This window comes from Rhinoraja longicauda, chromosome 20, assembly GCF_053455715.1.
Source record: "Rhinoraja longicauda isolate Sanriku21f chromosome 20, sRhiLon1.1, whole genome shotgun sequence".
Lineage (NCBI taxonomy): Eukaryota > Metazoa > Chordata > Chondrichthyes > Rajiformes > Arhynchobatidae > Rhinoraja > Rhinoraja longicauda.
Window position 1 is genome coordinate 23547901 of NC_135972.1, and position 27540 is coordinate 23575440.

General features: G+C 44.3%; 1 protein-coding gene across 4 annotated transcripts; it reads right to left on the reverse strand.

Annotated features, from left to right (window-relative positions):
- On the reverse strand, positions 1-27430 carry glt8d2 (glycosyltransferase 8 domain containing 2). 4 transcript variants are annotated; one of them, XM_078416603.1, is made up of 10 exons: positions 27055-27430; positions 14145-14195; positions 12679-12771; positions 11350-11563; positions 9117-9234; positions 6159-6243; positions 5317-5429; positions 4021-4187; positions 2469-2581; positions 1-1363 (listed from the first exon to the last, which is right to left on the reverse strand). In XM_078416603.1, exons 2-10 carry the CDS (start codon positions 14161-14163, stop codon positions 1191-1193), a joined length of 1095 nt encoding a protein of 364 aa, XP_078272729.1. In that variant the 5' UTR covers positions 14164-14195; positions 27055-27430; the 3' UTR covers positions 1-1190. The 4 variants fall into 4 exon arrangements, with proteins under 4 accessions (XP_078272729.1, XP_078272728.1, XP_078272727.1 ...); XM_078416602.1 differs by having other exon boundaries at positions 27017-27430; XM_078416601.1 differs by lacking the exon at positions 27055-27430 and adding an exon at positions 16957-17097.
- Positions 27431-27540: the final 110 nt, after the last annotated feature.

Sequence of the window (27540 nt, forward strand, 5' to 3'; positions counted from 1 at the left end):
TGGGATAATGATTCTGAGATTCCTCATTCCTCATGGAGCTTGGAGGTTCAATGGAATACTGACTGAACATTAGTTAAAAAGAATTGCTATTGAACCAAATGGGTGCTTTATTTTTCTTGTGTAGATGCCATCCAGCAACATTTGACTTTTGTTTAATTTAAAGGTTCAGTTTGACATGATTCACAGATCCAAAGCTTTTGTGCTTTCACTGAAGTGAGTCAGATGACAATCAGGTCTTGAATTTGATGCTAAACTATGGTAGTTGCATGCTGCTTATCTTGCTTTCTTTCCATGGATTGTGGCTTGGAGAGACACTTAATTTCTGCAAACAAGATTGCCCATTTTCTGCAGCAGAAGATTAATCTCTGTCAAATATCAGGGATATTATTTTTAACTGCTCTCAAGGCTGCACATATTATCCTTCCCTAGTGGCCTTGCAAATGTACTGGAGAATAGCAACCACATGATGTGTGACTGGAATCTCATGTCGACCAGACTAGGCAGGCGTGGTAGATTCCTTCCATAGAGTCATACAGCACAGAAATAAGCCCTTCGGCCCAACTTGCCCATGCCCAACCAAGATGGCCCATCTACATATGTCTCACGTCTGCGTTTGGCCCATGACCCTCTAAACCATATCCATGTATCTGTCCAAATGTCTTTTAAATGTCATGCCTCAACTACCTCCTCTGGCAGCTCGTTCCCTATGCCCACCACCCTCCAACTGAAAAAGCTGCCTCTCAAGTTCCTATTAAATCTTTCACCTTAAACCTATGACTTCTGAAATGTTCATGGTAGATACTGATCATGAGATTATCCTTCACCACTTCCCTGACGCTAGCATGCAAATTCTGCATTTCTTGAATTTTGTCTGACAGATTGCTTTAAGATCTTCATCTCTGAATGTCACTTTACTTTGTGAGGTGTTTCTTGACAATCCCCACTGACTGATTGTGAAAATCACGCCCAGTCTTTTAAAAAAAAGTTTCAATCCCAAAAGTTATTGAAAATCAAATTAATTATGCTTTGATTGCATAAATTTGTTTTCTGAAAATGTACCCAGCAAAAGCAGAAAAGATCAATTATAAAGATCAACTTTACTTTCAATTAAAAAAGGTTAACTGCTGGGAATTACAATTTGGTAAACGAGTTTGTTAGGTTGAATAAAAACAAGTGATGTAGAACAGGTCTTAAATGTTGGGTCGCACTGGTCTGAACTGCCCTGTGGGATCAGGAAGATACCATCTTTCCCAAAATTCCATGTGGGCAGTGGGATAATCCCAGGGTTTAAATCTTCCATTCCAATGCAGCAACTTCGCTTGAGAGAGGAAATGTTCTGAATATCTGGAATCAGGGCTCCAACCTAGAGCAACACAGTTGAAAAAATAATGTTTAAGTATTTTGTTTCCTGACAGTAATGTGTCTAACAAACCGCACCTAAACAGGGAAGCACCCGGAGAATACACATGTGGTCACAAACTCCACACAGACAACACCCGAGGTCAGGGCCAAACCAGGGTCTCTGGCAAAAACTTCGTTTAATTTAGATATACAGTGTGGAACAGGGCCCTTTGGCTCACTGAGACTGCACCGACAAGTGATCCCCGCACACCAGCACTCCTGCACACTAGGCTCAATGTATGACTTATAACTAAGCCAAATTAATCTACCAAACCTGTACGTCTTTGGAATGTGGTTGGAAACCGGAGCACCCATGAAACCCCATGTGGGTCACGGGGAGAACGTGCAAACTGCACACAGACAGCACCTGTAGTCAGGATCGAACCCCTGTCTCCGGCGGTGTAAGGCAGCAACTCTACCGCTACGCCACTGTGCCGCCCCAAATTCTGCTGCAGAACTGCTGTGAAGCCACACGCTACCACTGCCAGATTCCCCACTACCTCCATCTACACTTCACACGCATCGGGTAAGCAGCCAACATAATCAAAGACCTTTCCCACCCCGGTCATACCTTCGTCTTCCCGCTCCCGTCGGGCAGAAGGTGCAGAAGCTTGAATGCACGCTCCACCAGACTCAGGAACAGCTTTCCCTCTGTTATCAGGGTTTGAACGGTCCTTCCATAAGCTGAGGTACTGTCCAATTCACCTCTATCTCATTGCAGACATTGGACTTTGTCTCTGGAACTGAGGCGCTACAACACAGAACTATATTCTTCACTCTACTGTATATCTTCCCTGTTGCTCTACTTACTGTACTTGAGCCTGGCTTGATTGTATTTATACATAGCACAATATAATTTGTTTGGATAAGTCTGGAAACATAGCTTTTCTCTGTACGTCAGTGTACATGACAATAATAAACGTAAATTTATACCTAAGTGTTTCTTAAAACCATTAGAATTGGACAAGCAATTTCCAAGGTGTGAACAATATGCACTAACAGCTCTCCCAAATGTCCTTACAAAACTCAATTTTTTAATGTTAGTAATTCTGGAAATAGGTTCTTACCAAGGTGGCGAATATGCCACAATGGATTCAACACTGTGTGCTTCTCGTGAAACACTATTAACATGGGAGGGGTCACCACTCCTTCACCCAATGCACTGCTGTATAGATTCTCTCTGTGAAAGAACAGAAAAGCATCAAAATAAAGTTCACAACAAGCAATCCAGCTTTGGTCCCATTCTACTTCATAAAAAACATAAACATAAGTTAAGATATATATATATATTTATATTCAAAAGCCTGATAACAGAGTGTAAAAAAACTGTTCCTGAGTCTGGTAATGCACGCATTCAAGCTTTTATATCTACTGCGGGGAGAAGGAGGAATGACAGGGTGGGACGTATATATATATATATATGTATGTATATGTATATGAAATAACCCTGCAGGTTTTACACATGTGCAGAAGACCTATATTTCTCAATGGCGTCCATCTATCTCTACGTTACCAAAAGGAGCAGATTGAGGATATGGCCCAAATGGACGTCCTCAAAATAGTATATCACACGGAGACAGAGCAGAATTCTTAACTTTAGTGCAAAAAACAAACGGCTTGAGGAACTCAGTAGGTCAGGAAGCATCTCTGGAGGCAAAGGGATGGTAAACATTTCAATTTGGGACCCTGCATCAAGTTCACATGGGAAATACTACCGTAACTGTAGCAGTCTATCCAGAAACTAAGATGTACTTTTGATCTTCTAACCTACCTCATTGCGGACATTGGACTTTTCTTCTATGGGACTTTAATGCTACAATGCTGTAAAACTATATTCTGATATTTTTCTCTTTTCACATGTACCTATTGTACTTGTGGATGGCTTGATTGTGCTCATGTATAGTATGTTGGGCGGCACAGTGGTGCAGCGGTAATTGCTGCCCTACAGTGCCAGAGACCTGGTTTGGTCCTGACCACGGATGCTACCTGTGTGGAGTTTGTAAGTTCTCCCTGTGACTGCGTGTGTTTTTTCCAGGTGCTCCGATTTTGTCCCTCACTCCAAAGAGTAACAGGTTTGTAGGTTAATTGGCTTTGGTAAAAATGTAAAATTGTCCCTAGTGTGTAAGGTTGTGTTAGTGTATGGGGTAATCGCTGGTCGGCACAGACTTGGTGGGCCAATGGGGCTGTTTCCATGCTGTATCTCTAAAGCCTAAAGTAAAGTCTAAAGTCTACTACTGTAATTGTAATGGTCCACCCATAAGCAAGGATGTAGTCTCGATCTTCCAACCTACCTCATTGCAGACATTGGACATTTTTCTCTGGAACTTTAATACTGCAATGCTGCAAAACTATGTTCTGCACTCTGGTGTTTATCTTTTTGTACATGTACCTGTTGTACTTATGTATGGCTTGATGGTACTCATGTGTAGCATAAGTTAATTTGACTACATAGCATACCAACAAACGCTCCTCGCTATAACTCGGCACACATGACAATGTCGACAACACACAATCCAAGACCAATAATTATGCTGGCATTAGCTCCCCTCCCGGGTACAATCCCTCTTCCTCAGGGAGATTGTTTTAGGAAAGGCATGCCTAGGTTAGCTTGCAACTTACTCCACATTTGTCACCAGCCACTTTTCCAGCTGCTTTGTTATTCGTTGCCGCTTCCACTCTGTGACATTTGCAATGAAGACACCGACATTAAAAGAACAGGTGGTGGGATTTATCCCCAGAGCTTGTACTGTTTTCTTCCGGTAATCCAAGTGTCCCATGTACGTTGTCTGGAAAAGGAAGCACATTTCCAGAGACACAAGGAACTGCAGATGCTGCAATCATGAGCGCAGAGTGTTGGAGGAACTCAGCGAGTCAGGCAGCATCTGTGGAGAGAATGGACAGAAGACGTTTCGAGTTGGGTCTGAAGAAGGGTCCCGACCCGAAACGTTGCCTGTCCATTCCTTCCACAGATGCTGCCTGACCCGCTGAGTTCCTCCAGCACTTTGTTTTTAAATCAGATTTCCAGTTGTGTGCTTCTCGATAGAATTCATTTGATGGAGAGGGAGAGGCAGGGCCAGATTAAGCTAGTGCATGGCCCGTAGCATATGTTAGAAAGGGGCCCTAAATACGGGACAAGGTGACGTCATCGCCCACGCCCCACGTGACCTCACCCAGCCAGCGGCCACATGCTCCCGCTCCACCAATGGTGGCCGCCCAGGCCAGGAGGCAGGTTGCTACGCAACCTCCATTAGGTGGTGCCCGGGCCTACAGTGTCTGAAGGTAGAAACAAAATGCTGGAGTAACTCAGCGGGTCAGGCAGCACCTCGGGAGAGTAGGAATGGGTGACGGTTCGGGTCGAGACCCTTCTGAAGGGAGACGGGTCTCCTGTCCTTCTCTCCAAAGATGCTGCCTGACCCGCTGAGTTACTCCAACATTTTGTGCCTTCCTTCGATTTAAACCAGAATCTGCAGGGTTTTTTTCCCTACCCTGCCGAAGTGTCTCGACCCGAAACATCACCCAACTTCTGGCTGGTCCTCCATCAGGCGCTTGTCTCTTGGGGGCGGGTTTGCCAGCTCCGTAGTGAAGGGAGAGCCAGGCCCGGTGCCGGGGGAAGCGGCCGGAGCCAGGGCCTGGACGTGACCAGGTAACCGTGAGCCTGAGGTGTGCCAGGGGGAAAGGCGGCAGCTGCAGCAGCCGCGATGAGGCCGGGCGTTGGTGGAGGTGAGGCCGGGGCCTGGCGCGGGGCCTGTAGCAAATGCTACTTTTGCTACTATGTTAATCCGGCCCTGGGGCGAAGTTCTCATTTGCCAAAGCCTTTCATTAATAAAGTACATGTAAACTAACGGACCCAGTTGTTTTAAATAAAGTGTGCATGAGTGCTTTGCTGTGATCCAACACCACGATCGATTCAATTACCTGCATTCCCATACTCCTGACCATCTCGTGAGTTGAGGTCAGATCACAATCTGTGGAGAAGGCAGCAGCGTGTCCTGGACTCAGGACGATGTTGTACAGCTCCTGGATATCACCTGTGAGGACAAAACCAACTCAAGTTCAAATAACGAGGAGTAAATGTGACATGCAAGTAAAGCCGTCCATCAACAGGGGCAGCACAAACGCGCATGGGCAGGGTTACTGCCTTGAGTATCATTCATTCATCCATTCATTCATTTATTACGGCGCCACAGACACAGGTTCAATCCTGGCAGCGGGTGCTGTCTGTAAGGAGTGTTCACGTTCTCCCTGTGACCACGTGGGTTTTCTCCTGGAGCTTCAATTTCCATCCACACTCCAAAGACGAGCTGTACACTTTTGAATGAAGAAAACTAAGGAGGAGCTTGAAGACTAAGACAGGATTTAACAGATTTACTGGTGGGGAGGAGGGGGGGGATTAAGAGCTTGGCCATCAGGAGATCAATCTCCGGGAGCTCTTATTCACACAAAGGGAATTGGAAATCTGGGTAACCCTTTCCCAAATGTCCATGGAGAAATTTCAACACTAAGAGGGTTTAAGTGGGAATTAAGAGGGAGGTGGAGTCGAGGTGGCAAAACATCTGCTGAGACCTAGATCATAGACCTAAACCTGCAGTCGCAATCAGATCTAGGACTGAATGGCTCATGGTCCAGGTTTCAGCAGATGTTTGAGTGCCCTGACAAATGCAGTGCCAGTGAGGGAAGCTCCTGGCACATCTGTCCAAGCTACCTGGTGAGGTGTAAATACAGCATTGTTCCAAAAACTCCTTCAGCACGAAAGGTACCTTGAACAATGATATCATCATCCATGTAGATCACCTTCTCGTGATTACGAATGAGATAAGGAATGAAGTATCTGACAAAGTTGAGCTGCAACGGTAAAATCATTCCATGAGAAGGGACCACATGTGAAAAGTACTCCCTCTCCCCCCCACCTCCCTCTCCCATCCGGCAAGAGGTACAGAAGTGTGAAAACGCACACCTCCAGATTCAAGAACGGTTTCTTCCCAGGTGTTACTGAACCATCCTCTAATCAGCTTGAGGCCGGTCCTGACCTCTCATCTTACTCATTGAAGGTCATTGAACTATCTTTCATTGTTATATCAGTAGACACAAAATGCTGGAGTAACTCAGCGGGTCAGGCAGCTGCTCTGGAGAGAAGGAATGGGTGACGTTTCGGGTCGAGACCCTTTAAGGGTCTCGACCCGAAACGTCATCCATTCCTTCTCTCCAGAACTGCTGCCTGACCCGCTGAGTTACTCCAGCATTTTGTGTCTACCTTCGATTTTAACCAGCATCTGCAGTTTTTTTCCTATTCATTGTTATATCCTTGCACTAAATGATGTACCCCTCATCCTTTATCTGTACACTGTGGACAGTATGATTGTATTCATGTACAGCCTTTTCTTTTAACTGGATGCCACACAAACAAAAGATTTTCACTGTCCCTCAGTGCACATGACAATTAATAAACTAAACTTTAAAAAACTTTTATTTCTATGTTAATCAACAAATGGGAACCCTAGTAAATCTAGAAATATGCTTCAATCAGCACAATACTTGACCAAACTGAACCATCCTAATAACAACTAGAGAGGGGTCCTGATCTACAATCCACCTTGTTGAAGACCCTCGGACTATCTTTAATTGGTCTGCACTGGACTTTATCTTGCACTAAACGTTATTCCCTCTATTATGTATCTGTACACTGTGGACAGCTCGATTGTAACCATGTATTGTCTTTCCGCTGACTGGTTAGAAGGCAACAAAATCTTTTCACTGTACTTCAGGACACGTGGCAATAAACTAAACGAAACAAACTCTAGAAGGCCAAGAACAGCAGATGCACGGGGACACCTTCACTTCCAGGTTTCTCTCCAACATATTATCCCAGTTTGAAACCTTCACTGTTCCTTCAACATCACTTGGTGAACATCCTGGGCCCTCCCACTAACTAACGTCTGTGGGAGTATCTTCACCAACAGTATGGAGCAGTACAGGTAGACAGCTCACTACCACCTCACCAAGGACAGCTGGAGACCAACAATAACTAGCTTGGCCAGTGGGGGCCTCGGAAGGAATTTTAAAACAGGAATTCTATGCGTGGCAGCTAAGGAAAAGGAGACGGGGGGAGATCGGCAGCAACGTTTGCACTCAGAAGGTTATACAGTCGGGAAGGAGGTGGCAGAGGAAGTGTGTCTTTGGTGGCACTGGTATCCTTCATACCCATGAGGTCTGAAGAGCATGGAAAGACACAAAGTGTCTTTCACCTTTCACCGTCCGGCGCGGCCTGGAACGTGGCAACTTCAACAGCCTGACCGCGGGAGAAGACGGCACGGGAAGAGAAAGGACATTCTGGCCTTCCATCACAGTGAGGAGGTGACAGGAGGAGACTCACAGCGATGGGTGTTTCTTTTTTTTGTTTTGTGTTGGTTTGTGATTGTGTGTGTAATCGCTTATTTTTATTGCTCTTATTGTTGGACTGTGGGTGACGAAATCTCGTCCAAAAGACTTGATTTTTGGATGACAATAAAAGTTATTCTGATACTGATTACATGTTTTTTGATTACTTGTGACAAAGATACAGTGTCTTTGATTACTTTCATCACATGATAATCACACATGACTACATGGATAGGACAGGTTTGGAGGGATATGGACCAAACGCTGACAGGTGGGACTAGTGCAGCTGGGACACGTCGGCCAGTGTGGGCCTGTTTCCACACTCTATGACTAAGTGCAGGAGCCTCTCAGACAGCATCGCCAAAAGAACATGGATAGGTGACGTTCAGTCAGGACCCTTCTACATTGGCTGATGAAGGGTCCCGATGTGAAACCGCACCAATCCACGTTCTCCAGCGATGCTGCCTGACCTGCAGAGTTACTCCACAACTTTGGTTCTTTTTTTTTGTTGTAAATTAGCATCTGCAGTTTCTAGCGTTATGGAAACATGCGTTATGACAGAAGTACCTGTGCAACTGATTGAGACAATAGACAATAGACAATAGACAATAGGTGCAGGAGTAGGCCATTCAGCCCTTCGAGCCAGCACCGCCATTCAATGCGATCATGGCTGATCACTCTCAATCAGTACCCCGTTCCTGCCTTCTCCCCATACCCCCTCACTCCGCTATCCTTAAGAGCTCTATCCAGCTCTCTCTTGAAAGCATCCAACAAACTGGCCTCCACTGCCTTCTGAGGCAGAGAATTCCACACCTTCACCACTCTCTGACTGAAAAAGTTCTTCCTCATCTCCGTTCTAAATGGCCTACCCCTTATTCTTAAACTGTGGCCCCTTGTTCTGGACTCCCCCAACATTGGGAACATGTTTCCTGCCTCTAATGTGTCCAATCCCCTAATTATCTTATACGTTTCAATAAGATCCCCCCTCATCCTTCTAAATTCCAGTGTATACAAGCCCAATCGCTCCAGCCTTTCAACATACGACAGTCCCGCCATTCCGGGAATTAACCTAGTGAACCTACGCTGCACGCCCTCCATAGCAAGAATATCCTTCCTCAAATTTGGAGACCAAAACTGCACACAGTACTCCAGGTGCGGTCTCACCAGGGCCCGGTACAACTGTAGAAGGACCTCTTTGCTCCTATACTCAACTCCTCTAGTTACGAAGGCCAAAGGGAAAGGTTGCAGAGAACTTCCGAAAGGATTCTAGCGTTCCCTGTGGGAACTGGAGCCCTCAGCACCAACCCAGCACCCGACGGTCAGGCAACAGACATACTCACAGGCTGCAGCAACTCAGGCCTTGCAGAATCTGGTCTTACTTTCCCCTCCAGTATAGCAGGGTTGAACTCCATTATCTTGTACTGTATGTCTTTCAATTGTGTGCTCTCGATCCATTTGCTAATAGAGGAGAAGGGAAGGAAAGAGAAAAGAAACAACACTGCCATCAAGCAAATGGAACGATGATTTGGAGAGGAGGGCTTTGAGCTTATGTCACCAAATGGTTGTAAGGGTTCTTGTTCCGTTTTAACCCACATTCCTAGAGTCGTCTTCAATAGAAAGATTCCCCATGTGTAGGAAAAAACTGCAGATGCTGGTTTAAATCGAAGGTAGACACAAAATGCTGGAGTAACTCAGCGGGTCAGGCAGCATCTCTGGAGGGAAGGAATGGTGACGTTTCGGGTCGAGACCCTTCTTCAGACTGAAGTCACCCAGTCTCTTGCTATCCACTTTGCTGCTGTAACACTGCAAATTTCCTCGGTGTGGGACAAATAAAAGGAATATATTATATTTATTATTCCTTCTCTCCCGAGATGCTGCCTGACCCGCTGAGTTACTCCAGCATTTTGTGTCTACCACCAAAAGATTCCCCATTCCTCCCACTGAACAAATAAGCAGAGACATCGTCAGAGTTGCAACCATCGGGTATTTTCTGGTGACAGGCACAAAGTGCTGGAATAACTCTGCAAGTCAGGCAGCACCACTGGAGAAAAAGGATGGTGTGACTCAGTCTGAAGAAGAGTCCCGACCTGGAACATCACCCATCCTTTTTCTCCAGAAATACTGCCTGACCCGCTGGGCTACTCCAGCACTTTATGTCTATCTTCGGTATAAACCGGCATCTGCGGTTCCTTCCTGCACATTAAGTTGTGACATCAATGCCAATGTTAATGACTTGTCATATATTGATTGATTGATCGAATTGAGTGAAATATACAGCATAGAGACAGGCCCTTCGGCCCACCGATTCCACACTGACTATTGATCAGATAGACACAAAATGTTGGAGTAAAGGGCCTGTCCCACTTAGGTGATTTTTTAGGCGACTGCCGGCGACAGCGCCCGCAATAAGCAACGATACCTGGCGACAAGCCAGCTGTCGCCCAGAAATTTCACTCCGGTTGATTTCTCAGCGACGTGCTGAGATCCACTACGATTCTTGGAAGACTCCTCACGATCGTGCCCGCGACACCCTGGCAAACTGTCGGCGACAGCCTAGTCACCGGCAGTCGCCTTAAAATTGCCTAAGTGGGACAGGCCCTTAACTCAGCAGGTCAGGCAGCATCTCTGGGGAAAAGGAGCCCCTGACTCTCAGCCTGAAGACTTGAAATGCTAACTGTTGATCACCCGTTTTCACTCAATATGGTTTTCACCATTTCCATTTGCAAGTGGGGAGATTTGTCAAAAATCTGTCGATGAATCCCACCTCCCCTCGGTCTTCCCATCATTAGTTCTTGGCCCATCCCATCCCCCTCACCTCTTCCTGCCAACTATCTCCTCAGCACTCCATCCATCTGAAGAAAGGTCCTGACCCAAAGCGTCCTCTGTCCTGACCCACTGAGTTGCTCCAGTAGTCTGCTCTTTTTGTGGAACATTTGTAGATGCTATATTAACAAGGGTTTCTGATAATGTCATTATATCTTTCATCAATTTCACATGTACACCATTTAATAAGAACATTGGGAGCAATAGGCCACACAGCACCTCAAAACTGCTCCACCAGTTTAGTTTAGTTCAGTTTAGTTTCGTTTAGAGGTACAGGGCGGGAAAAAAAGCCCTTCGGCCCACTGAGTCTGTGCCAACTAGCGATCACCCGTACACTAGTTCTATCGTACACATTAAGGACAATTTACAGAAGCCAAATAACCTACAAATCTGCATGTATCATGCAGTGTGGGAAGAACCCGGAGAAAACCCACGCAGGTCATGGGGAGAACGTACAAACTCCATATAGACAGCACCTATAGTCAGGATCAAACCTGGGTCTCTGGTGCTGTAAGGCAGCAACTCTACCATTGCACCACCGTGCCACCCTGTTTGATTTATAGAAAGCTTTGGTCTTGGCTTCACTTTCCTGGCCCATCCTCACAACACTTGATTTCCCATATGTCAACAAATCTTTCTCATTTTGGATGATTCCCACACAATGGAATTCCAAAGACATCTGAGACATGAAATTCCTCCTCATTTAGGTCTTAAATGGAAACAGTGAACAATAGATCGAAGATGAGTTACCTCAGATGGCTGAGAGAGTCTCTGAGAGTAATTATGTAGAAAAAGACTTTGGCTTTAGTGTTCTTATAGATGCTGTTGATTGTTGCTATCGTTCCTCCCATTCGATCTTCCGTCGCGCATATTATGATCGGTATGAAACTTTTTGCTGCATCTTCCCTGCTCCCCTCCACTGTGTGGACTGAACTATGAGGGGTTTCAAAATCAGGTTCTTCAGCTGTACAGCAAAAACACAGTCAGTTTACATGCAGAGAGAGAGAGAAGAGAAGAGAAGAGAAGGGAAGGGAAGGGAGGGGAGGGGAGGGGAGGGGGGGAAGGGGGGGAGAGGGGGGGAGGGAGGGGAGGGGAGGGGAGGGGAGGGGGAGAGGGGGAGGGAGAGGGGGGGGAGAGGGGGGGGAGAGGGAGAGGGGGAGTGAGGGAGAGGGGGAGAGAGGGAGAGGGGGAGAGAGGGAGAGAGAGGGGGAGAGAGAGGGGGAGAGAGAGGGGGAGAGGGAGGGGGGAGAGAGAGGGGGAGAGAGAGAGAGAGAGGGGGAGAGAGAGGGGGAGAGAGAGGGGAGGGGGAGAGAGAGGGGGAGAGAGAGGGGGAGAGGGGGAGAGGGAGAGAGAGGGGGAGAGAGAGGGGGAGAGAGAGGGGGGAGAGAGGGGGGGAGATAGAGAGAGATAGAGAGAGAGAGAGAGAGGAGAGAGAGAGAGAGAGAGAGAGAGAGAGAGAGAGAGAGAGAGAGAGAGAGAGAGAGAGAGAGAGAGAGAGAGAGAGAGAGAGAGAGAGAAAGAGAGAGAGAGATAGAAAAACTCAGTACACAGCTTTATTCTTAATTGTTAACTGTATGTTTGTGTTGTCATTTGTGAGCGGAGCACCAAGGCACATTCCTTGTATATGCACATACCTGGCCAATAAACATTCATTCATTCATTCATCCATTCAGTCCCACTCCCAGTAAACAGCCCATTCCTTCCAATATGTCTATGCTAGTATTTGTGCCACCGAGCTAACTTTTATAAAATAAATTAACAAAGCTTTCTGTTCCTTTCCCCTTCATATGCTTACTGTATGAAGTATAGAGGCATTCTAGGTGCTCATAGAACATAGTACATAGCACTGTACGGCACAGGAACAGGCCCTTCGGCCCACTATATCTGTGTTGAACATAATGCCAAGGCAATCTCCTCAGATCCATATTCCTCCATTCCGCATATCCACGTGTCGATCTAAAAGCCTCTTAAACGCCTCTATCGCATCGTATCATGTGCGTGAATTGTGAAGTAATTAGGAAGGCAAGCGGCATGAAAGTCCGAGTGTAGAAACAGGGGGTATTGTCATGGACTACTCACCTGATTCTTCCTCATAGAGTGGTGTGTTGTGAAACTTGTTATATAGCACCAGGCAAAATGTCAGAATTACTAAGAGCAGCAAGCCCTGATTAACTGGAAAATAAAAAAAAAACAATGGAAAAAGAAACAAGTATTTAAACGTTTTGAGAAAGGGAGATCTAGAACTAAGGGCGTGGGGTAGCCGGCGAGAACTAAGGACCCGGTGGAGGGGGGGGGGGGGGGATACAAAGAAGGGGTGAGTAATTTTTGTAACTCTTCATAGCGACTCTTTTGTCTATTGGGTATACAAACATGCAGTGTTGGCAGGAAAAAGGTCAGGAATACTGTGTTACAGGGAAAATGTTTCCGATGTTGGGGGAGTCAAGAACCAGGGGTCACAGTTTAAGACTAAGGGGGAGGCCATTTAGGACTGTGATGAGGAAAACCTTTTTTACCCAGAGAGTTGTGAAACTGTGGAATTCTCTGCCACAGGAGGCCAATTCACTGGATGTTTTCAAGAGAGAGTTAGATATAGCTCTTAGGGCTAATGGAATCAAGGGACATGGGGAGAAAGCAGGAAGGGGGGTACTGATTTAGGATGGTCCGCCATGATCACATTGAATGGCGGTGCTGTCTCAAAGGGCTGAATGGCCTGCACCTAATTTCTATGTTTCTAAAAACAAAGAATTTCACTGCACCTAGCTAGATACAAGTGACAATAAAGTATCATCAGATGAAATAAAAGCGACTCATAAGCAGATCGTGCATTTCATTAAAAAAGCATATTTTTACATTTAATTTCAGATGCAACAAGGGTCAAAATATCTCTTGGACACCAGAAACTGGTCTCAGGGTTTTCGTTTCTCTGCCTGGTCTGACCAAAGAACATTAAAGGAGCAATTAAAATGTAAGCTCAGAATCATGAACTCATTTTGTATGAAAGTGCTCCTTATTGTGAGATGACTGACATGACCTCCAAGGTGAAATGATCACTCAGATGGTAAAATTGACTACAGCCGGGCAGCTTGTCACTTTAGACATTAGAGATGCAGCGTGGACACAGGCCCTTCAGCCCACCGAGTCCGTGCTGACCAATGATCACCCCATACACTATCTGTTGGAAGTGAGGAAAATAGATGAAAATCATATCAAGGCGGCACGGTAGCGCAGCGGTAGAGTTGCTGCTTTACAGCGAATGCAGCGCCGGAGACTCAGGTTCGATCCTGACTACGGGTGCTGCACTGTAAGGAGTTTGTACGTTCTCCCCGTGACCTGCGTGGGTTTTCTCCGAGATCTTCGGTTTCCTCCCACACTCCAAAGACTTACAGGTTTGTAGGTTAATTGGCTGGGTAAATGTAAAAATTGTCCCTAGTGGGTGTAGGATAGTGTTAATGTACGGGGATCGCTGGGCGGCACGGACTTGGAGGGCCGAAAAGGCCTGTTTCCGGCTGTATATATATGATATGATATGATATGATCATACTTACTTTTTCTTATTAATGCCATTGTTTTTCCTGTAGCTTCACGTATGCTATAATCTATGATGATGAGAAGGCAGAGAGAAACATTCATCATCAATCAGCTTGAGAAATTATGAATGGGAAATTTTATTAGATTCTAACGAGGATATGATTCAGCAAATTTCATTTCTGGGAACAGAGAGGGTAAAAGTAATTTGAATTCTCACAGCAACACTGCCACAAAATTGGCATTGCAACCACACCAAGCCCAGACAGAGCCACATGTGCAGGAAGCAACTGCAGATCCTAGTTTACACCGAAGACAGACACAAAATGGTGGAGTAACTCAGCGGGACAGGCAGCATCTCTGGAGAGAAAGAATGGGTGACATTTCAGGTCGACTCAAAACGTTACCCATTCCTTCGCTCCAGAGATGCTGCCTGTCACGCTGAGTTACTCCACCGTTTTGTGTCTGTCCCCAGACAGAACAACGTTTGGTTTCTTTCAAGCACCGTGGGGGGGGGGAGCATAAGCATAACTGCCAAGTGTGCAGTCCACTGCAACCCGTCTGTGCAGGAGGGCCGGAAAGTGGCCAACTCACCTCAGAGGCAACCTGCAGCTCAGGTCTGGACTCATGAGATTTAGTGTTTAATTCAGGTTAGTTTAGAGATACAGCGTGGAAAAAAAGGCCCTTCAATCCACCGAGTCCGCGCCGACCAGCCATCAACCATACACTAGTACTATCCTACACACTAGGGACAATTTACAATCGTTACCGAAGCCAATTAACCTGCAAACCTGGACATCTTTGGAATGTGGGGGGAGACTGGAGCACCCGGAGAAAACCCACGCGGTCAAGGGGAGAACGTACAAACTCTGTACAGACAGCGCCCGGGTGTATAGTATGGTAAGACAGCAACTCTGACCGCTGCACCACCGTGCTGAGAACGTTAGAAATGAAAGCAGAAGTGGGCCATTCCGTTTTCTGGCACTTTTCAACCGTTCACTGGGATCATGGTCAATCCCGTATCTTTCCCATCTGATCCCAAATATTCCATCTATCCTAAAATAACCAACTCATTGTCGAAGGCAATGACGCTTATTCTAGAGTCTCTGGACAGAAGAGCAGCCTCTCACTATCGACCCTGCCAAGCCCTCTGAGAATGTGATACATTACATAGGACGTGGCACAGTACAGCAGAGGTACAGACTCAGCGGGTCACAATGTCAATGCTGAACATCATGCCAAGTTAAACTAATCCCCCGTGCCTGTATGTGATCCATATGCCTCTATACCATGCATATACATGTGCCTATCTAAAAGCCTCTTAAACGTCACTAAAACATCTGCCTCCACCACCACGCGGTCACAAGGAGAATGTACAAACGCCTTACAGACAGCACCCGTAGTCAGGATCAAACCCAGGTCTCTGGTGCTGAGAGGCAGCAACTCTACCATTGCGCCCCCCCCCCCCCCCCCCCCCCCCCAGTTTAGATGTAAATCCCAGATAACACACTTTGAATAACAGGCCGTGTTAATCAAACTTTCAGAAGCATACACAGGCAGAAAGAAACTCTGCATTAGTCACAGAGCTGTACAGCACAGAAACAGACCCTTTGGCCCACTTTGGCTGTGTCGACCAAGTTGGCATATTGGGCTAGTCTCATTTGTCTGCATTTGCCCTATAGCCCTATAAACTATCTATACATCTTATATCTCTATATGTCTAAATGTCATTTAAAATACATAATTGTATCCGCCTCTAGAGTTTCCTCTGGCTGCTCATTCCAGATACAGACTACCATCTGAGTGAAAAAGATCCCTCTTAAAAACTATCCCCTCATGCAAATCCTAGGCTCTCTACTTTTAGAATCATCTACCACAGTTAAAAGACTGTGAGCGTTCATCTTACCCATGACCCCGCGTGATCTTATACAACTCAATAAAATCACCCCTCAACCTCCTAATCTCCAAAGGAAAAAGTCCCAGCCTATCCAACCTCTCCTTATAAATCAAGCATGGAAACCCAGGAAACGTCCCGGTGAATCGACCTTGGGATGAAAACTGCAGAGGAGGAGGCCTCAATGTTCAGGCTAGCGGCAGAACACCGCCACTGTCACCGCACTCTAGGCAAAAGAGACTGACAAGACAATATTAACTTGAAGTCTCTCACCTTGCCACAAGGGCAGGGGAATTTCCATTTGAAAAGCACGCAGCAGGGTTTGGGGGCAGTTTACAGCAGGGCCGACTCATGGCGAGTCCACCACTTGTGGCTCAATTACTTGTTAGCTGTCGTAACATTCTGCAGTCTTAACTTTATAATCAAGAAAGAAGCATGCGTCCCTGTGTCATGAGTGATAGGAGCAGAATGAGGCCATTCGGCCCATCAGGTCTACTCCGCCATTCCATTATAGCTGATCTATCTTTCCCTCTTAACCCCATTCTCCTGCCTTCTCCCCATAACCCCTGACACCCGTACTAATCTATCTATCTCTGCCTTAAATATATCAATTGACTTGGCCTCCGCAGGTTCACTATCCTCTGACTAAAGAAATGCCTCCTCATCTCCTTCCTAAAGGTGTCTGACAGCACCCCTGAGTAGGTTGTATTAAGAAGGCAGTTTTTTCTACCTGGGATGGAAGGTGAGGAGGGGGGGGGGGGGGGGGGTGTGGTGGTGGTGTTTGCCAGTTCAACTTCTGATGATCTAAAGGAGTAACTGTGCCTGCTTCGAAAGAGGAAGCTACGTATCAGAAGAGTGTAGGCTTCACTGTGTGCCGGGCTGGAATCCATTAGAATGGCACAAAATTTCTCTGTAGATTTACAAACTGACCCTCTTACCTCTTGTCAATGCCAGTCTCCAGCTGAATCAATGGGTAGCAAGATTTTCAAACAGTCTTTACGAAGTGGTTCGCTTGAGGTGAACGAGACGAGGAAAAAAAAGGACAAACTTTTTGAGCAGATTTGCTGATTCCCCTTCGCCTCCTTTCCACGCATACAGAGAGAGAGAGAGAGAGAAAGAGAGAGAGAGAGAGAGGCCTGTCTAAATTAAGACCAGATGTCTGAGAAATTCCGCAACCAGATGCAGTTCCAATTCATTTTTCTCCCTCCCTCCCTCCCCGCACAAAATAAAAATTCCATCCACGGGCTTGGTTTAATAGCCAAGAGTAAGTTAACGGTAGCTTGGCAAAAGAAAACCCCAGCAATCTCAAAAAGTCGCCAACTTTTAGATTCATCACCACCAAAGACTAAGCAAATATTTACAGGGATTTGTGGTTACATACATTAGATCCTGCGTCCAAACGTTTCCACTGGTTGTTAGCTTAGGGAATGCATGCGTACAGGGCCATTTATGCGGTTCTTTGAAGAAAGACATGAATTTAAATTAGGATCATCTTAAAGCCTGTCTCCATTTCACTTTTCCTAATTCTGATAAAAAGATCATCGACTTGAAAAGTTGACCCTTCCTCCACACATGATGCCTGACATTGATTGATTGAAAGATACAGCATGAAATACAGGCCCTTCGGCCCACCAAGTCCACACCTGTTCACACTTTGTCGGCACCAGAAATATGGTGACACCTGTGTACTGCCTAGCTGAGGGCTGCTGTATGATGGACAACTTTTTTCATGTGGAGACTGGAGGGTATATGGAAAAAGCTGCCAGTGGATGTAGTCGAGGCAGGTAGAACAGCAACATTTAAAAGATAATCGGACGGCACATGAGAAAAGAAATGTTTAGAGACATGTGGGCCAAACACAGGCAAATGAGAATAATTTGTTCCAAGATACAGCATGGAAACAGGCCATTCGGCCCACCGAGTCCACGCCAACCATCAATCCCCCATTCACACTAGTTCTATGTTATCCTACTTCCGCATTCACTCGCTATATATAATGGAGCCCAATTAACCTACAAACCCACATGTCTTTGAGATATGGGAGGAAACCCACACGATCCTACCGAGAAAGTGCAAACTCAGCACAGACAGCACTGAAGGTCAGGATTGAACCCGGGTGTCTGGCACTGTGAGGCAGTGCCTCTGCCAGCTACGCCACTGTTAGCTAGGACTCTGAGGATAACCCCCTGCATTTCTTTGGGGTAATGTCATGGGATCTTTAACATCCGTAGTAAGAGCAGAAAAGGCCTGAGTTGACAGGCTGGATGGAGGTGAAGACTGTTGGAAAATCTTCTACATTAGCAATCTGGAAAATTACAAATCCCTTTGGCTATTTTGTAAACGGCTTTTCAGCAAACCCTTTAACTATGTATCTGGCAAAGTCCATAGTCCATCTGTTTGTCGTTGAAAATTGCAGTCAGGTTTCATAACAGGCAAAGGAGTCGATCAGCATACTTAAACAGCCATCCACCCAGCCGTAGTTTGCCATGCTGGCTCCTTGTACTGTCACAAGCCTGATAAACAATTGCCTTAGATGGACCTTGCATGTTATCCTTGGTGCTGCAGTTTCCCCCAACTACTCTGTCATTATCTGCCAATTATTCAGGCAACAAAAAGTGGCTGGCAGTTTAAAATTGACCCCAGTAAATAAATAGGAGTTTTATAAGAATATAATCTGTATCCCATGCAGATTATATTTTACTCTTATAATTTCTACCCTTTAAGGCCAAAATCTTATTCCTGCTAAGTACATATAAAATGAGGTCACAAGGAACTATCTCATGTCCAATTTTTCAGCTCTCCTTTATGTGGTTGGTGATGTCCTTTAGAAGCTGTGGAAATTTGGTGCCGAATATCAATCTTTGTTACTTTTTGTAAAAGTGTTCTTAATTATGTTTCTACAATAATTATGGGACTAGATGAAAGAGATACATTTACATAGTAAAGATAGACACAAGATGCTGGAGCAACCCAGCGGGCCATGCAGCACCTCTGGGGAAAATGGACAGGCAATGTCTTGGGTTGGGAAGGGTCCCAATCCATGATGTCACATGTCTGTTTTCTCCAGAGGTGCAGCTGGGTTTCTTCAGCATCTTGTCTATCTTTGGTATAAACTAGCATCTGCAGTTTCTTTTTACTACATTGATATAGTGCAATGTACATCCTTAGTTACTGTACAGCAAATAAAGTACCTCTGAAGTATGTAGGAAGGGACTGCAGATGCTGGTTTACACAAAATGTTGGAGTCACTCAGCGTGACAGGCAGCATCTCTGGTGAGAAGGAATGGGTGACGTTTCAGTTGGAGCCCCTTCTTCAGACCTGATTCTGAAGTGTGGCAGCTGTTGTAATTAAGGAAACGAGGCAGTCCATTCGCAGAATGCAAGGTCCCATGAAATGCAACGTTTTAATGACCAAACAATCTGTTTTAGTTATGTTGATGTTCGGAAAAATGTTGGTCAGAGTACTGGGAATAATTGCACGTTTCACAAGGTGGCGTTAAGAGATTTACATGGAGGCTTCTGTTTAACATCCCAACTGAAAGATGACACTTTTAACAGCACAGCACTCCCCCAATGCCTCTTAGCAATGTGCTCAAATCACAAGATTGCAATCCTAATGCTTCTTGGATGGAGAAAAAAATACGGCCAACTGCTTTTATGATGTTTCACATGCTGATTTTATAATCAGTCGTTCTGGTGTGTTGTTTTCAGTGAGTTGGATGTTAGTTTGAGTGAGTTCTTGTGAGATATTGGCACACGCAATGTGGGCTGAATAGTCCTCTTTGTTGCAGTGCCAACCTGATTCTTATGAAGATGGATTGTTTTCTCCCTTTAGAGTAATCAGATCTAAATGAACTTCAACAAACACAACCACAGATCACAGAGGAAACATGGAGCTGAGATCATAAATCAGGACTATAAAGATTTGGTATTAAAATAAAGAATCATGATCCTGCTCAAGAGAGAGTTAGATTTAGCTCAGGGCAAAGGGGATCAAGGGATATGGGGAAAAAGCCAGAACGTTGTACTGATTTTGGATGATCAGCCATGATCACATTGAACTGCTGGCTCGAAGGGCTGAATGGCCTACTCCTGCACCTATTTTCTATGTTTCTATGCTCAATAGCAGATCAAGTTTGAGAGTCCATATGATCTATTCTTGCTCCCCTTTCTTATGTTTTCAACTACTCGAACTGCACTGCCATTTATGTCAATTCAAATTGGTAAAATAGTTTTAAGAAAATTATTTTATTTGTATTTACATCCACAGTGCAACATTGGAGTGCAATTTTTTTAACTCAAAAATCTTGTTACAGTGACATTTTCACAAAGAAAAATATATTTTCCATTAAAAACTGTTGCTTTGATTTTTTTCCAATCGTGTTACGGTGGCGCAGCGGTAGAGTTGCTGCCTTACAGAGAATGCAGCGCCTGAGACTCAGGTTCGATCCTGACTATGGGCGCCGTCTGTACGGAGTTTGTACGTTCTCCCCGTGACCTGCGTGGGTTTTCTCCGAGATCTCCGGTTTCCTCCCACACTCCAAAGACGTACAGGTATGTAGGTTAATTGACATTAAAAAGTGATTAAAAAAGACTCCTTAATTTTTATGTCTGCTTAAAGAATCCTTGGCTGATTAATTTATTGTAATTTTTAGTTTGATTCGGTTTCCGCTTGTTCAATGACTTGACTTTCGCAACAGCTCATATTCAGATTTTTTAAAATTTCAATTTATTTTACAGACCAAATATCTAATAATTGTCCGAATAAAATATGACACAGGAAATACAATCTGAACCAACATTGATAGGACACAGATGGTATAATTTCTGCCTGGATGGATATTTTGATAACTGATGAATTAGAGAAATAAGATAGTTACTGAAATGCCCAAAATGTAAAACACATGATGCATTTGAATTAACTGAAAGGTCGGAGAAAATAGATGTGGCGAACAGCAAATGTATGTGATGTAACAAATAGAACAATGCAGGGGTTGACAAATGCATCAGTTATTACTAACAGATGCATTTGTGGCTCTGTTCAATCATACATTATTTTATTGATCTAGGAACATTTTACAACCAGTAGTCTGCTGCTAAGACATTCTTTTCAGACTACAGTACAGACTATTAAGAAACCAGCAACATTATTTGGCAATCAGTTGCTATGCAAGTTGAACTGCAGCAATTTTGTTTCTGTGTTTCTGCTTGCTTCTTTTTATGGTCATTAAGATAATCCTCATGAGTCACTTTGGAAAAGAACATCACCTCTGCTAGCATCCCTGTGCAGAAATGAGGGACGACTCCATTTGCACAGTCCCATCTTTTGCGAGAGATGCTTAATATTTATCCCTCAGCTAAAACACTAAAAGAGATGATCTGGACATGATCACACTGCTGTTTGTGGGAGCTTGCTGCTACATTTCCTCAATTACAATGGTGGCCATGCTTCAAATGCACTTCATTGACAACAAACTGCGAGACATATTGACATTGAGATAAATTTCCCAATGACTATTTGAGAAAAGATATAATTTTCAGAACATTAGTCTCCTGCCGTAAAGTCATAATCTCTGTGCCACTACAGTGGAGAACAAAGGAAGCACTACATTGTCAGACAAGCCTTTTTTTGCTTGAGTCTTTAAATCGAGGCAATGTAAGGCTATCACAAAATGCTGGAGTAACTCAGCGGGTCAGGCAGCAATGTAATGTTGTGTTGAGATTAAGCTGCCGGGTAAGCAACCAGACTTTTGAATCACTGATCCAGTGACATGAATTTAAATTCCTCCCTGGTAGCTGAAGAATTTAAAGTAAATATTTACTTTAAACAAATCTTGAATTAAAACTAGGATAGGTAAATGTATCTGGGAAACCACCAGATCATCATAAAAATCCACCTGATTTGCTAAAGTCCTTCGGAGAAGAAATTCTGCCAACCTTACACAGACTGGTCTATGTATCACAAATGCAAAGCTTCAGATAATTTGATTCAAGCCACATGAACCGGCTGAGAGCCCTGGCTACAGAAACAGGCACACTAATATATTTAATGTGCAATCAATAATTTACCTGCTCTCATTGATGGTTTTAAATTCACCGTTTACATGCTTTACCTTTTACCGTTTACATGCTATAATCCCCTGTCTATATGTATTGTATTGCACTGTCTAATTGTATTGTACTGTATCGTATTGTACTGCACTGTCATCCCCGTCTGCATGTTTTGCATTTGTATTGCACTATGGCCCCTGTTTCGTCCCTTTCGTTGCATGATCTGTAAGGAGTGGAATGACAACAAAAAAAACCATTACATTACATATTTGACTATTAACAGTCACCTCGGATTCTATGCTATTCTGAGCTAGACTGCATATACTGGCACATACTACCAGACTGCATATACTGGCATATACTACCAGTGATGAGCACATCTCATGACCGAAACAAGTGGTAGAGGCAGCAATTTAACTTTTAAAAGACATTTGGACAGGTACATACCCTCTGGGCTCGAGCTAGGTTGGCAACTTTGTTGAATTTACCTGAATTGCCCTTTTCCGCATTGTATAATTCTATGACTCTATAATCTTTCTGGGGGTTTGCTGTACACAAACTGGCTGTCACAATCCTCCATTGGGCAACAATCTCTACTCTCCAAAAGTACTTAATAACAAAGGTCATAAGGAATAGGAGTAGAATTAGGCCATTCAGCCCATCAACTCTACCCTGCCATTCAATCATGGCTGATCTATCTCTTCCTCCTAACCCCATTCTCCTGCCTTCTCCCTGTAACCTCTGACACCTGTACTAATCAAGAATCTATCTCTGTCTTAAAAATATCCACTGACGGCCTCCACAGCCATCTGCAGCAAAGAATTCCAGATTCACCACCCCCTGACTAAAGAAATTTCTCCTCATCTCCTTCCTAACAGAAAGTCCTTTAATTCTGAGGCTATGACCTCTAGTCCTAGACTCTCCCACTAGTGGAAACATCCTCTCCACATCCATTAGATCCAAGCCTTTCACTATTCTTTACGTTTTGGGAATTATAAGGTTTTAGGAATATCTGCAGATTGTAAAAGTAACTGCAAAATGGACATCTTTCTTTATAATAATAATAATAATAATATTCATTTATTGTCATTGCAACGAGTACAACGAAATTAAAAAATAGCCAATCCTGACGGTGCGTACAAACATATATGCAATAAATGCAAAAACAAATAAATACATAAATACAATTAAATACAATTATATTAAGTACAAGATTTTTTAACGGTGTTGCCTAGTGCAAAGGTAGTGTTCAGTTCTCGTATGGCCCTGGGGTAAAAACTGTTCTTAAGTCTGTTTGTTCGGGATTTGATCGACCTGAAACGTCGACCAGAGGGCAGATGAACAAACAGACGGTGGCCGGGGTGGGATGGATCTTTTATTATTTTGCCTGCTCTACTGAGGCAGCGTAGTCTGAACAGGTGCTCCAGGGAGGGCAGTGAGCAGCCGATGATCTTCTGGGCCGTCGTGATGACCCTCTGAAGGGCCTTCCTGTCCTTTTCTGAGCAGCTGGCATACCATGTGGTTATACAGTATGCCAGCACACTCTCGATGGAGCAGCGATAGAAGGACAACATGAGCTTCTCCTGCAGGTTGGTTTTCCTGAGGATCCTCAGGAAGTGGAGTCTCTGCTGTGCCTTCTTTACTGTGGTGATGGTGTTGGTAGACCAGGTAAGATCCTCTGCGATGTGCGTACCCAGGAACCTGAAAGCTATTTTGCAAAGCGCATCAGACACCTTGTGGGCTACCTTATAATGGAGAATCCATGTGATAGAGATATGCAGCATGGAAATAGGCCCTTCAGCCCAACTCATCCATGCTGACCGAGGTAAGGTTGGGACTGAACCTAAATGGCTCGAGCTGTGAGGCAGAAACTCAACCAGCTGCACCACTGTTGAATATTTAATAACAGAGACTCATTGCGGACTATTTCACTTGGTCATGTTAAGGCATCTTACAGCATAATTTATGAAATAACCCATTAGGAGACTAATCTCTTTTGCAAAAATATATTGTTGTAAAATAATGATGGGAAAGACTGGACCATTTGGCCCATGCCATCAATGCTGACTCTTATATATAGCAATCCCATCAATTCAATTCCCCTGCTCCTTCACAGTGGCCCAGCAAGTAATTTCCCTCTTATTTATCTTTTTAGAATTGTTCTTTTGGGCACATTGCAGCCTTCTGGCCAATACTGAACTCAACAACTTCAGGTAACTTCACCTCTCTGTCTGTATCAGCCATCCATTAGTGATATTAGGTTGACTAGATTTTTTATTACCCTTTTTTCCCCTCTGGGAGTGGAGGACATGTCCAGCCTGACTTGCCGGACATCTCTTCCTGCTCTGCATTTCACAGTTCCTACAGTCTTTGGTTGTGATGCAGTGTTCAATCCAAAACCTCAACCAACATTCTCTCCCCCCACAGATGCTGCACGAGCTGTGAAACCGTGATGGAAGTTCTTGAGAGAAGTATATTAAATTATGAGAGCCATAGATAGGGCAGAGAGCCAGAACTATTTTCCCAGGGTGGAAATGTCATAGATGACATAGGGGCAAAGGTGAAAGGGGCAAAGTTTAAAGGAGATGTATGGGGCCGGATTTTACACAGAGTGGTGGATGCCTGGCTTGTGCTGCCAGGGGGGTGGTGTTGGAGGCAGATACCATAATGGCATTGAAAAGGCATTTTGTATAGCACATGGATATGCAGGGAACAGGAGGGGTATGGATCATGAGCAGGCAGAGATTAGTTTATCTTGGCATCCTGTTAGGCACAGATATTGTGGGTGGAAAGACCTGTTCCTGTGCTGCACTTGTCTATATTCTTACATCAATTGTTTTGTGTTCCAGATTCCAGCATCTGCAGTCTCTTGTCCCTCAGTCTTGCAGATATATTGTCATTCCCTAACTGCACCATTCATTCATTTACCATAAACCTTGTTTACTGCATGGTCACCCCAATTTTACCCTATTAGTTAGATTCCCCCTTCGCCCACCCTCCCTGCAGCTTAACAAGCCTCTTTAGTCTTTTTCCCCTGCCCTGATGACAGGTCTTCAACCTGAAGTGTTAAATCAGTTTTTAAGCTATTTCACAGAGCACATCAGACACCTTGTGAGCTATTTTATAATTGTCATAGAGAGAAGCAGCATAGAAATAAGCCCTTCGGTTTAAATGCTTCCTTTGTCGCCATCCCATACCTGATGAAGAATCTTCTACCTGAAGCATTAACTCCATTTCTCTTCCCACAACTAAGGCCTGACCTGTTGATTATTTGCAATCTGAATTTTTTCTTTTAAATTTTACTTTTAAAAGCCTTGATTATATTTGCACATTATGCGCACAGTACCAGACTTAGAATTAGCTTATTCCCCTCTGTTATCAGGCTTCTCTCTGATCTCTCCATAAACTAGGGCACTGTCTGACTTACCTCTAATTCAGATGTACGCGTTAGAATGGTTTTCCTCACAGTCTTAATTGTATCTCATTGTTAAAGTTTTAGAAAAGAGAGCTGAGAAATAATAACTTGGATTTGCATGCGAGAATGTTTTTCTCCTCACATTCCGTTTGTATCTCAATGCTAAAGTTTTAGAAAAGACAGCAGTGTGAAATAATAATTCAGATCTGTCTGTGAAAATGTTTTCTTCACATTCTCAATTGTATCTCAATGCTAATGTTTTAGAAAAGAGAGCAGTGTGAAACAATAATTCAGATTTGTGTGCGAGAATGTTTTTCCTCACATTGTTTGTATCCCAATGTAAAATGTTTTAGAAAAGGTAGCAGAGAGAAATAATAATTCAGATGTGCAGATATTTTCCCTCACTTTCTCTTTGATCTCAATACTAAAGTTTTAGACAAGGCAGCTGTGAAATAAAAATTTAGATTAGAGTAAGGATATTCTTCCCCTTAGATTCTCAACTGTATCTCTATGTTTTTCCACACATTTTCAATTGCATCTCAATGTTTTCCTCATAATCTTAATGCTAAAGCATTAGAAAAAACAACAATGTAAAATAATAATTCAGATGTGCATGCAAGGGTGTTTTCCCTCACATTCTCAACTGTATCTCAATGTTTTTCCACATTCTCAAATGTATCTCAATATTTTTCCTGTTTCACTTGGTATCTCAATGCTAAAGTTTTAGAAAAGACAGCAGTGTGAAATAATAATCTAGATCAGTGTGAGGATATTTTTCCTTACATTTGCAAATGTATCAATGTTTTCCACATTGTAGCTTAGTTTTTCTCATATTCTCAATACTAACATTTAAGAACAGACATGAAATAATTCAGATGTGCATATGAGAATGTTTTTCCTCATTCTTAATTGCACCTCAATCTTTTTCTTCACATTCTAAATTGTACCTCAATCTTTTTGCTCACGTTCTCGGTTGTATGTCAGTGCTAAGTTTTAGAAAAGAGCAGTGTGAAATAATAATTCAGATCTGCATGCAAGAATGTTTTTCTTCACATTCTCCTTGTATCGCAATGCTAGCTTTTTAGAAAACAGCAGTGTGAAATAATTTAGATTTGCATGTGAAGATATTTATCCTCGTATTCTCATTGTATCTCAATGCATTAGAAAAGATTGCAGTGTGAAATAGTTCAGATCTGCGTGAGAATGTTTTCTCTTCATTCTCAATTGTATCTCAATGTTTTTCCACGCATTCTCAATTGTATCTCAATATTTTCCTCACTTTCTCTTTGTATCTCAATGGTAAAGTTTTAGAAAAGACAGCAGTGTGAAACAGTCTGAAGGGTCTCGACCCGAAACGTCACCCATTCCTTCTCTCCAGAGATGCTGCCTGTCCCACTGAGTTACTCCAGCACTTTTGTATCTACCTAGTTCAGGTCTGCGTGATGATGTGTTTTTTCCCCCTGACATTCTCGCTGTGTCAATGCTAAAGGTTTAGAAAAGGCAGCAATGGTGAGATAATGATTGAGACAGACCCTGTCGGCCGCCCTGGTCCGGCCCAGCCGTGCTTCACCTTCCCTCTCTCCATCCTCCTGTGTTCACCCATCCGACTGCCGGGCGGCGCTCCTCCTCCCATATCATCCTCTTGTGTTTACCCACCAGGCTGCCGGCCTGCCTGCCTTCTCTCCCCCTCTCTCTCCATCCTCCTGTGTTTACCCATCCGCTTACAGACACAAAATGCTGGAGTAACTCAGCGGGACAAGCAGCATCTCTGGAGAGAAGGAACGGGTGATGTTTCGGGTCGAGGCCCTGCTTCAGTCTCGACCCGAAACGCCACCCATTCCTTCGGTTTAAACCAGCATCTGTAGTTCCTTCAGCGGCTGCACCTTTACCCACCCGGCTGCCGGCCGTCTCTCTCTCTCTCTCTCTCTCCCTGTTCTCCTGGGCTGCGCTCCTCCTTTGCTCCCTCCCTCCCTCCTCCTCCTCTCCATCCCTCCCTCCTTCCTCCTCCTCTCTCCATCCCACTGCCGGCCCCACTCATCCTGTACTCCCGTGTTTA

Bases quoted from the DNA above. Each gene is read 5' to 3' on its own strand.
- glt8d2 (XM_078416603.1), bottom strand. The intron at 11,564-12,678 runs GTGAGTAGTCCA...TTTGCTGTACAG, and splicing joins ACTCTATGAGGAAGAATCAG to CTGAAGAACCTGATTTTGAA. The intron at 9,235-11,349 runs GTAACTCATCTT...CTCCTCTATTAG, and splicing joins GACTCTCTCAGCCATCTGAG to CAAATGGATCGAGAGCACAC.